The 12832-nt window shown below is 43.4% G+C and overlaps 1 protein-coding gene across 4 annotated transcripts in view; it reads right to left on the reverse strand.

The window, feature by feature from the left end:
- Window positions 1-383: 383 nt before the first annotated feature.
- The window catches only part of GATA6 (GATA binding protein 6), a 30301-nt gene continuing 17852 nt past the window's right edge, over window positions 384-12832 (reverse strand). For all 4 annotated transcript variants that reach the window (XM_034995713.1, XM_034995716.1, XM_034995715.1 and 1 more), the window contains one exon: window positions 384-1763. In XM_034995713.1, coding sequence (XP_034851604.1) covers window positions 1596-1763 — 168 coding nt within the window. In that variant the 3' untranslated portion in view covers window positions 384-1595. The remainder of the gene's footprint in view (window positions 1764-12832) is intronic.

Here is a 12832-nt window from a genome sequence, read left to right on the forward strand (position 1 = left end):
CTTGGTGGCACTTTGCAAAGAAGGAACTAGAAAGGAAAACTGTTCTGTTTCTGGGCGTATACCTCATTCAGAGGGAAAGAAACTCTGGACTCTTAATTTAAATGTTTTCAAGGATTAGCCCTACACAGAATGCTTATAATCTCAGATACTGTCACAGAACACTGGGTCCTTTTCACTTATAAAAAGTGTCCCCAATGCAAACTGAAGGTGATAACTCCATGTGTCAACTTCAAATAAACCAAGGTATAAAGCAGCTCCAAAAGAACAATTCATTGAAAGGAAAGCCAAAAGGCAATTTACAAACATCACATGCATTTGTTTTATATGAACATCTCCAGCCACATACAGTATCCAAATGAAACTAAAAGGGAAGGAACTCACTGTACAGAAGACGAAACAATACCCTTTTTATTTTTAAAACTTTGGTGAAAATAGGTTTCCATACGACATCCCATTTAAAAAAAAAAATTAATGTAAACCAACCTGCCTGTGGGTTAGTCACACTATAGACTTCATCGTAGTGTGTGCAGATGCCTACAGTATTTACAAATGTTATCTGTTAGGTAGTAAAGTTTTGTTGCAATTTTTCCAGCACGCATTCCACAGTAAAATAAAGAGGGGATACTGGTGTTCTTGTATAAAAATTCTTTAACAGATGGATAAAGGCAATTTTCCTGAGAGAAGATTTGTTCTTGAAATATTTTTCTTTCACAATTGGAAATATAGAAATGGGATGCGGTTGTAAAAGAAGTATAAGAATGTCTAAGTTAACATTTTCTTCTTTTAAATTATTTAAGTACCATTAAGTTAAAATGTTTACATTCATTATAAAAAATGTTGTTAAATCTTATGCAAATGATTTAACACTGATTGCTGCAACGCAAATTGCACTTTTAAAAAAAAATTATTGTTTACATGGAAGAAAAACATCTTGTTTGCTACCCTGTTTACAAAACCCGACTGACTTCAGATCAGTCACACAATATGCACTTTGAGAAACGTCAGTCACAGTGTACGTTACAGTCATAATGCAGTCTTGCCAACTGAGTCACAGTCCTGACTCAGCCTCCAGAGGTGTGTACCAAATGGTCTTCTCCATGAAAGCAGGTGAAATTCAGGTGTGGAAAAGGTACAAAGAAATTCTGGAACAACCAAAACCGATCAGAAGAAGCACATGATTTGGGGCAATACACATAAAACCTTTAAAAAAAAAAAAAAAAAAATCTCTCTCAATATTCCTTAGCAGGCAAGGCCCTGGTCCTAGTCCCGCTTTCTGGAAGTGGCACGGCGGACATGAGCTCCCCTGGCGGGCCCAGAGGCAGGTTGGCTGGCTGGAAAGGACCGTGGCCGGGGAGGAGGCGACATGCTGTGGGCTGCACTGGCCCTTCCCTGGAAGTTCTCCATCTCCTCTCTGGCTCTTCAGAGATAGGGGCAGGGTGAAGGCAGAGCAGGCCTCTCAGGAAATACATCTCTTTCAAAATAAAGGCACGGAAATCACGCATCAGAGGAATGTTCCATCAGCATACTCGCCCTGTGTGGCCGGCTTGACCAAAATCCCCGCAGGCCGCGCGCCCTCCTGCTCCCTGGCAGCAGGCTCAGGCCAGGGCAAGGGCGCACCAGGAATCCTGTCTCACCGAGGATGTGACTTCGGCCGGCGAGGCCAGGCTGACGCCTATGTACAACCCATCTTGACCTGAGTACTTGAGCTCGCTGTTCTCGGGGTTAGTGCTCTCTCCCGCACCAGACATCACTGAGGCGCCCGCCTGGCGGAAGAGAGGGACAGAGAGGGAAGAGAGAAGGGGAGAGACAGTTACCGATAAATTTGTCAGGCGGCACTCTCCTGCAAGGAAAACACCTGGGGACAAAGGCGGTGGGCAGCGGGGCCAGTGGCCTCACCCTTGAGAGCTCACGGCAGCAACCACCCAGCAAGCTGCTCGGCTGGACAAAGGTAGGAAAGGGCAACTGCCGGAGGCCGTTCGTAAGACCGGCCGAACTCCCAGCTCTGACAGCGAAACCAACCACACCACCCAGGTAAACGGGTCTCAGGATGCCCACACAATCTCATCATTTCCAGAGAAAGCACAGAGCGCCACCACGCCCACCCCCCCCCACACACACACAGCAGAGCCACAACCTGAGCACTTATGCCGAAGTCTAGGATGGAAAGCTACACAGCTCAGCAAGACCTAAGAAATGAAATTTTTGAGCACCGACTTCGGGGAAAATGAACTCATGCGTACACAGGTTTCAATACACCGCGTTTATCTTTATTCTTTGCAAGGAGAACGGGCCATTTTGAGAGCAGGCCACATTATAAAGAAAAGGCTAACATCCAGTATCTGTCATGGTTGTGGCAACATTTGTGGAAGCAGAAGATCACTGTTCTCTTATTTCATTCCTTCCTTCCATCCAAATGAGAAAGGCCAAATAGAAAACACGATATAACTTAGTAGAATCAAACCAAAATAACTAAAATCATGTTTAGACTACAGTTTGAGGAAACAGTTGCCTTTGACTTAAAAAAAATTTAAAAAAAAAAAATCTAGCCATGACCAGTATGATGCCCAGGCTGCTCGGTGTGGCTCTGAGGACGGGTCAGTGACGTGCACGACACCCAGAGACACAGTGGCCGTCCACACACAGTGCCCCCAGAGGTTAAAGAAGCTCCAACATGTCAAAAATAACACGTCTTCCTGGAGCATCTTTTACCAATCTGAGTTCGGGCACACGCCACCTCTGGTATCAGAACTCCACTCGTACATGTGCATCGGCCACAACTCCAACCTGCAGAACATTCCACCGTTCTCTCCAGCAACACGCGGTGCTGACTGCCAGGTACAGGAAACGCAGGGGTGTTTCCCTCAGGATTTATATGTATGTTGTGCTTGGTTAAGAAGTTACAGGATCTAGGGGTGCCTGGGTGGCTCAGCCGGTGAAGCGTCTGCCTTTGGCTCAGGTCATGATCTTGGGGTCCTGGGACTGGGCCCCGCATCAGGCTCCCTGCTCAGCGGGGTGTCTGCTTCTCCCTCTGCCTGCAGCTCCCCCTGCTTGTGCTCTCTGTCTCCCTCTCTGACAACAAAAGCTTTTTAAAAATAATTAAAAGTTTAAAAAAAAAAATCTAGCCATAATTCCATACTTAAATCATGGGTTTTTTCCTTCTAAAAAGCTCAGAGTCTCTTATTTCTTCCTGGGTTTCAGGGTTTCATCCCATAAATTACTGGCTCTTTGCTTTTTGACACGAGTAGAATGTTTTGCGCTTTTCAAAAACATCCCTTTGTCTGTCTAAGTTGATGTGACATCTACTTCAGAGAAACATGGGGCACCAGACACAGGCTGAACTGAACGGAAGGCACGCTGAGCCCCCCTTGGCTCCACACAGGGGCCTGGAATCAATGTGGTCCTGCTCTCTCTGGAACAAAACATCTGCTTTTCTCTCTCATCCTCAAGATAATTGCATGAGGCTGGAAGGAGGGCTCTAGGAGGTCTGACTGTGGGAATTCCTATCTGCCCATCCCAACTTCCCAATCCAGCCCCTCATCACAGGTAACCAATCCTTCTGTTTCCGGGTGAAAATGAGGGTATGTAAAAATCCAGCCACAACAGTACCACCACACTCCAACTTCTTTTTAAATTAACACGAGACTTAAACTGAGGGCTCTGGGTGCATAAAAAAGCAAATTTCATGAAGTCACTGAGATGCCTAAAACTTAAAAACAGATTTTGAAATGGCTGAAATAATCCTGTCAAACACACCAAAGTGATGATTTGGTTACCCATAAATATGGTAATTAACAATAGCCATTAATTCCAGAAACTCCACCGTGAGCAAACTCAACATAGACCCAGATTTATCCCCCAAAGAAATAAACAAAAGGGTGATATTCAATTACAAAAGGACTCATTTGAGAAAGGAGCTACCATACTACTAATAAAAAGAGTGAGTGCAGGGCACCTGGGTGGCTCAGATGGTTAAGTGTCTGCCTTCGGCTCAGGTCATGATCCCGGGGTCCTGGGATTGAGTCCTGCATCGGGCTCCCTGCTAGGTGGGGAGCCTCCCTCTGCCTCTGCCTCTGCCTCTCTCTCTCTCTCTCTCTCTCTCTGACTCTCATGAATAAATAAATAAAACATTTAAAAAAAAAAAAAGAGTGAGTGCAATTATAAATGACGTATGTCACATCCAATCTCATATTGATCTACCTAGTCCCAGAAAAAGCACATGTGCATTTATCAAACTAAATCTGACTTCACCACAGCAAGTGTTAATTTTCTGAAACAAAAAGGGTACCTGAATTGGCCCAGGAAGCAGCCCACCTCACCTGGCCAGACATGCTCAGATAGCAGAGGGGTTGGTCACCACCTCAAGTCAGCAACAGGAAACATTAGCAAAGTGCTTATGAGAGCCAGGCACTGGGACCATGAGCCCCAAAGAGACAGTCACTCCCTGGATGAGCTCCTAGGCCACATACACACGTGGAAGTAACAATGATCAACTGTCTATCATGAATGATAAATGAGTGGCTGAGATATGGAGTGGAGCAATAGGTCAAAAAAGGAATCAAGACGGAAAGGATTCCTGGGGGGATGGGCCGCAAGCAGACTTCCAAGCACTACTCTGGTTCAGCCACCTACTGAGTAAGGTCACCTCTCCAAGCCTCCTCCTGGGTAAACTCGCCTTCACGTCACCCATCAGGTAGGGTTTGATGATTCAGTGCTCGTAAAGGATCAGCACGATGCTTCGCCACGGTAAAGATACTGGTGAGGAAAGGGTTTGCAGCATGGGAGGCATGTAGGACATACCAGAGGCCTTCTGAAACAGAAGGATAAGCAAAGGAGGCAAGGAGACAATGTGGGAGAGGCAAACTAGAAGGCCAGACTGAAAACTCTCTATGCCTCAGGTTCCTCACCTAGAAAAATGCAAATTTTTTAAAAAGATTTTATTTATTTTAGGGAAAGAGAGAAAGAGAACAAACAGGGGGACGGGCAGAGGGAGAAGGACAAGTTGACTCTGCGCTGAGCACAGAGCCCAAAGCAAGGCTTGATCCCAGGACCCCCCCCAAGATCATGACCTGAGCCGAAATCCGGAGCCGACGCTTAACCGACTGAGCCACCCAGGCACCCCTAAAATTCATTAACATACATAAAGGATTTCCAACAGTATCTGACAACAGGAAGGATGATACCAGTATACACCACTATTAGTTATTTTATTATTCTTGTTAAGGAGCATAAACCTAATTTGATCTCCCCAAGTCTGCCCTTCACCAGATGGGTTACAACCCATCACTTAGTGGGAGAAGTGGAACTAAATTCAGAGCTAAGTGAAAACCGTCTACCTCAGCAATGACCTTCTAATTGTTTCTGACAACTCTTCAGAACAAAAACAAAAAAGCAAAACTAAACAAAAAAACCAAGGTGCTTCCTTAGCCCTTCAATAGGTTCATGGGCCTTCTTCAAATAAACTACACTGAAGAAATGCTAGTACCTTGAACATTATTCTTAACCCTTGAGCAGTAACTCCAAAAGCTACCAACTCAACTACCTATTGTCTTCTTTGTTCAGTCAAGAATGTTGTTAAGCTATACGGCCGACCAAGACTCCTGCGCCAAAGGGCAGGCAAACCCCAAGTTACATGAATGACTCACCTCGGCTCATTTGAAATCAAAAGCAACATCTGACTTTCTGAGGAAAAGATGGAATAAGTGCTTATGCCAACGCTGTTAAGAACCTTGTTTGTAATTGGGGATACACTATTTAAACATGAAATACTGCAATGTACAGCTTTTTTGTGTATCAGTCATACCGGAATAAAAAATAAAAATGTTTATGTAATGATACATAATGAGATCATAGTGATGATATCTGATGAGACCGTGATAACCCCAGTCCCCTCATCCACGGGCGGCAGGGCTATATTCTGGTACACTCCGTAGAAGGCAATTAGCAAAGCCCATCAAGAACTTTATACACTACTTAGTTCTGTAATCTCACTTCTGGAAATGTATTTATAAGGAAAGAATTCAAAGGAAGGGAAAGGCTCCACAAGGGAAGACATCCATTTCAGGGTAACTTATAATAGGGGAAACCATGGAAATAATCTAATGCCTAATAATATGGGATGGTTTGGAAAAGCAAGGTACATCCGCTCAATGAAATATTATGCAATTATTAAAAATAGTAAGATCATGTAGCAAAGTGGAAAAAATCCTGTAACGCAACGTTAACTGAAAAACAGCAGGATACAAATTGTCATCATTACAATTTACACACGCAAAAGTATTTTAAGGGAACCCAGTAAGTAGTGTGTGGGGACTATTAGTCATCAGTACCTTCCTTCGAATATTTTAATTGAATGGTGTAGTGCAGTCTAATTTTGGGGAAGGCAGAAAACATTAGCACCAGAAATATCACGCACAAGCACTTGAGGGGTAAGCCAGCCTGGAAAGAGTCATAAAGTAGCATGAAAAAATAGGGAGGAATCCGAGTGGAGGTACTAAGCTAGAGAAGGGAGGACCAGAATGGGCACCCATGCCCCCCGGAAGTCACCTCCATCCATGCTATCTGCCACCGTCTGGAAGCTGGCTGATGTGAAACATGGTTCCACATACGTTAAAACAGCAAACACGCTACAATCGGGTGCATCCGTGTCATCTGAGCTCTTGAAACCGGTATTCTAACTGTGTACGAAATCTAGAACTGGCACAACTCTCCTTAAGAAACCTGGCTTGTCACATCATTGTTTGTCTAAAGTGCCTTTCCCTCTTTGATGATGTTCAAGAGCTACCCTATCAAGAATCAGTACAGTCCAACTTGGGGGGAAAAAAATGAGAGAAAACTTACGACCCTGGACCCAGTACACACACAGAAAATTATAAGCATAAATTTCGATTGACGAATATGTTTTCCCACATCTAGTTAAACCCTTGAAAGGACGTTAGTTCATATGGAAGACATCTAAACACAGCAAAAGCAGGCATTTCACTAACGTAAACCAACCTAACCCCACCAGTGTTCCTGAACAGGCGCTCCGAAGGGAGCGTTTCAGAATGCCCACAGCTGAACCATCCTTCCTCCTCTTGGTGGGCAGCTCACGCAGGCGGAGGTCCTAACTCTTTCTCTGATCAAAGTGCATTATCAGGGTGGGGCAGAAATCTGTTCTGGGTTTCCATTCACAGCTTATCTGCCCTCCACCCTCCCACAGACAACTGAAAATGGAGGCACTTCCTGTTGAAAGAATGTGTTATCAGCTCCAGACTCGGCCGGGGCTTAGCACTGAACTCAGGCCAGGTTAGGTGGGAGACCCAGCTGAGTGACTGGCTGGAAATCTCCCTCTTAAAGGAATAAATGATTTCAGGGACAACCCGGGCTTCTGCGAGGCTGGGACATGGAAAATGTCCACTAGCCTGTGAAGTAGGCACAGTTCATCTTTAGATCACATGAATTTTTTTTTCCCTGTGGAAACAACTTTTGGACATATCTGAAAAGTCAAGGATTCCTTTTTTTTTTTTTTTTTTTTAAAGATTTTACTTATGTATTTGAGAAGCGGAGAGAAAGAGAGAGCACACAAGCAGGCAGAGCGGCAGATAGAGGGAGAGGGAGAAGCAGGCTCCGCTCTGAGCAGGGAGCCAGACGTGGGGCTCGATCCCAGGACCCCGGGATCATGATCTGAGCCAAAGGCAGACGCTTAACTGACTGAGCCACCCAGGCGCCCCCTGAAAAGTGAAGGATTTCTAATTTGATAAACTCCTGGAGTCAGTGCCCAGCAGTGTCTGGCTCACAGTGGGCTCACCAACCCTGTCAGCTCTCTCTCTTTTCCACTGCCTCACAGGCAGGCCCAGAGACAGCTCCTAAGGCACCTCTGGATAGGCAACTCTTCCAAGTGAAAAGAAACCCTTAAGGGACACAGCCATTCCAGAACAGCATAGGTTCTCTAGCTTGTGAACATCAATTTCATCTTTGAGGAAGGAAACCAAAAAGGAGTCAACTGGGATATGTTCAGTCCTCTGTGCTGTAATCTCTCTTAACGGAGCCCTGAGCTGAAGAAACAAAACACAGCAACCCCAGGGTGAGTGTGTGATCATTCCCAGAGCTTAAGACTTTGATGATGGTCACACTGCCTCCTTAGCTCGAATTCAGCCTGCCGGCTTCCATGGCCTCTGATCCGTCCTCCCTACATCTAAGTAAGTTTGTGGTTACGGCTTTTTCTTGTGTGAGGGGAAGCCAATCATCCCTCACTGCCAACGCTCTCTTCTCTGCTTTTGTAACCTCTAGGTTAGGCTCTCGCAGTGCTTTAGAGCGGCCTGCCTAAAAAAAAAAAAAAAAAAAAAGTAACAACTATGTGTAAATTCCAACGAAGGAGGAACACTTTTAGATAAGTGAACGTTCACTCTGAAAAACTATACTCATTTCAGTTTGGAGGAAGACACGAAAGTGCCTCACTAAGAGTTTAGGAAGTGGCACAAGAAGATTCACAAACACACAAGGGTTCTGTCTCCATCAGGACCCGTGAAAGTCGTCAATCACAACAAAATCCTTTATGTCTCCCCTCTAACAGCCCAAATAACGCAAAAGAACATAAGCACCTTTTCTCACAAGAAGGAAGAGTACGATCACTGTAGCCAATGACCTAATTCAGTGTTTAGCAGAATATTTTCGTTATTTTTTTGTAATTTAACAAGCAAATTTAATGCAGAGCTCCCTCGCTATCCCCTTGGGCCCTTCCGCCCCGCCCCTCCTGGGCTTGAGTAGGCCAGGTTCTACCCATAACCCAGGATGCTGCCCTTTTTAAGGAGGGAAGAACAATTCTGCACACACAATCTACCCTGGGCAAAGGAGCAGATTGTTTTATACATCTGCACACATTCAAATAGCAGGTTTGTAACGGTGAAGAAAGGCATAGCCCGAAGTTTAAGTGCCCTTGGACTAATAGTAAAATGCTGATTACAGGGGCTCCTGGGGGGACTCAGTTGGTTAAGTGCCTGTCTTTAGTTCAGATCGTGGTCTCAGGGTCCTGGGATTGAGCTCCACATTGGGCTCCCTGCTCAGTGAGGAGCTTGCTTCTCCCTCTCCCTCTGCTCCTTCCCCCTCCCTCCTGCTCTCGAGCTCTCTCTGCACTCTCTCAAATAAAGAAATAAAATTTTTTTAAAATGCTGATTACAAACATAAATGGTAGCGGGGAGGGTTTGTCCCAAAACTTGAAGTCACTGGCATTCTAAAGAAAAAGTTTATCTTCTAAAATGCATCAAAATGGATGACCCTATTCTAGTCAAAGTCATAAAAGATCCTGGGGAAAGATTTAAAACCTGGTGAATTATCTTTTGTAACAAAACTGGCTTTTCAAATTGGGTGGGTATCTTAATCTCACCATCTCAATCAGAGAAAGCAGACCATGGTCCTAGAACCAAGCAGTATTTACAAGAAAGCATTATGGAAGTACTAAGTGTCACAAGGAATGAAAAACTGTGGCTATCAGAAAAATAAAAATATTTGTAACCTGGTTACTTTGGGGGCGCCTGGGTGGCTCAGTCGGTTAAGCGTCTGCCTTCAGCTCAGGTCACGATCTCGTGATCTCGGGGTCCTGGGATTGAGTCCCGTGTCAGGCTCCCTGCTCAACAGGGCATTTGCTTCTCCCTCTGCCCCTCCCCACCCCACACATGCTCACGCACTCGCTCTCACTCATTCTCTCTCTCTCAAATAAATAAATAAAATCTTAAAAAACAAAAAACAAAAACCCATGGTTACTTTGTTAACACAACAGCTCTACATCTCTTAATTTCCCCCATCAGGAAAGTAAGGATTTATTTCTAATGTCTTGGGATGGAAAAAAAACAATGCCATATAAATAAAGCACATCACTATTAGCTTCCAAGATTATATTTAAATAGTGCTGTTCTCCTTGAGCTTCAAAGAGGTCTGCAGGCATCTCCCACTTACGCTACACAATGCTCTGAAGGACCAGATGGTAGGAATTACTTTCCCCTTTTAGGAGGAGGAGAACAGAGGCTTTATAAAACCTTGGCAGCTGACTGTAGTCACACACAGAGCAGGATCTAGCCCCTGGCTGCCTGAATTTGTTTCCTCCCAGCTGCTAATCTGTGAACCCCCAGAATGAACTTCAGACCATGCCGAGGCTTCACCATGAATCAAACAAACAAGCTTAATCAGAGCTTTAAATTAAAAAGTATGTGTCCTTAGTAAGATAAAAGTAGGATTCCGGAGTGTGTGCCCCAGCTCTGGTGAAACCATGCCACGTTAACAACGAAACCAGCAGCAGCATACGGACCTGGGACTATTTATTCCCAAGACTCCTACAGGACACCGAGATCAATACCTGTTGTCTATTTGTTCAAGTCTTTCTTAAAATCTGAGGTCAACAGAATAATCTGTGCTCAGTCCCACAAATTCCAAGTGCTGGGTCCGGGGCCACAGGTAGCTGAATTACGAATTATCGCATATACCAACACCTATCTTTGGAGATGCTTTTTAAAATTATTATAATTTCAGGAAAAATTAACAGGTAGATCCCAACATGAACAAAGCTAACAGATTGTATTTAATTCATATCCATTAGATCTTCATATTGCTAGTAACTCTTTTGGCAGACACCCATGAAATGCATAATAAATTACTTTTGTTCCAGTAAAGGAATTCATTTTCTTCAAAGATTAATTTAGCAATAACATTCTAAGCCAGCATTTCTTAAATTTGGCCATGGTTTCCCGTAACATTATTTCATGTTTTGTGACAATTTGTATATTCTTACAGAGGCAGGGTGGAAAAAAAAAAAAACTGCAAGGGATCTGTAATCTACAGAGAAACTTTGTGTTCTAAGATGAAGCCTTCTAACCTGAGGCCATGAGAAGGCGCAGGACACCCTGCCCACACTCCTTTACCTAGCATTCTGGCTTTCAGATTGTGATAATGAGTCACTTATTAAATAGACCACAGTCCTGTGATAAATTGGATGGACATATATATTATAAACCATTTAAAGGATGATACAGTTGTGCTGACTCCTAACATATATATAAAGGCATTGGATATTAATGTAGTGCAATGCATCTCTAACTCTTCCTCCTCACTATCCTCCCCGTAACACACAGGTGTGCACATACACACACATATGCACACGCGTTCTGGTGCACACAAGACAAACGGGGGAAGTCTAGAAAAGGCCTTGAGATCAAAATGAAAGTATGCAAACTCCACATGCTTCCATGTTCCCTGCCAGGTTGGCGTGTGACTTTCTCAGCAAAGGCCAATGTGGTCAGACAGGAACGTGAGTTATTAGAAGGAACTGAAAGAAGAAAGGGAGCCTGGCACGTAGGGAGGGTGAAGATAAAATGCCAACAAAATATTTACGTTCATGGCTTGTAGCGAGTGGCAAGTGGGATATTAATAACTGTGATGACTGGTCAACTCCCTGGGAGTGGTAACAGCCCTGGGACGGGGAGGCAGGAGACATCGGTTCCAGTCCCGGCTTCAACACCGGCTGGTTTTGTGACCTTATGGAGTCATTCTGGATCCTGGCTTATAAATGAGGCAATAATAAAACCTAACTGCAGCACTCTAACAGACCCTGGTGGGAGATTAATGACTTTTTAACTCTCTTTTTATTCATTTAGAAAACAGTGTCGTGGACCATAAACTCTGCAGGGAAATGGACACTTGCCTATTAAATGCTTTTTCAATGATTTCATAAAAACTAACTGTATGGCAATTTGAACATTCTGAACAATTCCAACTAACCTGGCACTCACGGTGTATTAAGATTGAAATCACACCATTAGAAGGATGTTAGTACTGCAACCTTGTATTTGCTGTTGTAAGAGAGCCTTTTAATAATCACGTTAGGTACCTCAACCACAGTAAATTTCACTACCTGTTACCTTTTTATTATCCAATTAACATATAGTCTTAGTACTATAACACAGTTTATTTAGAAATACACGAAAATTTGTACAATGTTCCTTATATATTTGGTTACAAGCAAATCACTTCTCTGGCATCATTTTCCCACCTGTTTCCCACCTGCAGGATGATTTTTGATGCTCAAATTACTAATGAAAATTAGTCAGATTTAAGAAAATATTATTTCTCTGAAGATTTCAGTATCATTTATCATGTCTTAATCTAGGATGACATACTAATACTAGTAATATACTATATGTTAGTTAATTGCATTTAAATAAAAAATTAAATTACAAAGTGAAAAAAAAAATCTAGTATACCGTAATGATAAAACACTGACTGCCAGACCTGGGTCCAAATCCTCCCTCTTAATACGTATATAACCTTGGGCCTGTTACTTTGTTCTGAGTCTCACTACTCCCCCTCCCCAAATGGAAATATAACACCATAGGTTGAGTGGTAATTATGAATAAAAGAGAAAGTGTACATAGAACACCTGACACATAAAAAGTACTTGGGAGAAGTAGGTTTCTGCTTTCCTATGTCCAATAGCTTGTAAATGATAAAAGTATGGAAAAGGGAGAGATCTCCTCAAGAGCAAGAGTACAATGATAAAATGCAAGACTAACACTAATGCCCTGCTCTCCCGCAACCTAAAGGCTTCTATACCATATTCAACTTAAAGAGATGAACAGTAATTTTTTTGTCCCCCTCCAGGAGCCTCCTGAGTCAGAACTGCTCTGCAGAGTGAAAAACAACTTATACTGTATATGTGAGTCCTTCATGAATGTACCTTTCAGCTACTTAACTACTGTAGGAATAATTAATAATAGCAGGAATCATTGTTTTGTCATCAACCATAATGCCATAGTAAATCCAGTGTGATCCAATCACTTGGAGAAAGACAGTGGAGTATAAATTTGCT

The sequence above is a fragment of the Mirounga leonina genome, unplaced genomic scaffold (genome assembly GCF_011800145.1).
Source record: "Mirounga leonina isolate KUSES-001 unplaced genomic scaffold, KU_Mleo_1.0 Mir_93, whole genome shotgun sequence".
In the NCBI taxonomy this organism is placed as follows: domain Eukaryota; kingdom Metazoa; phylum Chordata; class Mammalia; order Carnivora; family Phocidae; genus Mirounga; species Mirounga leonina.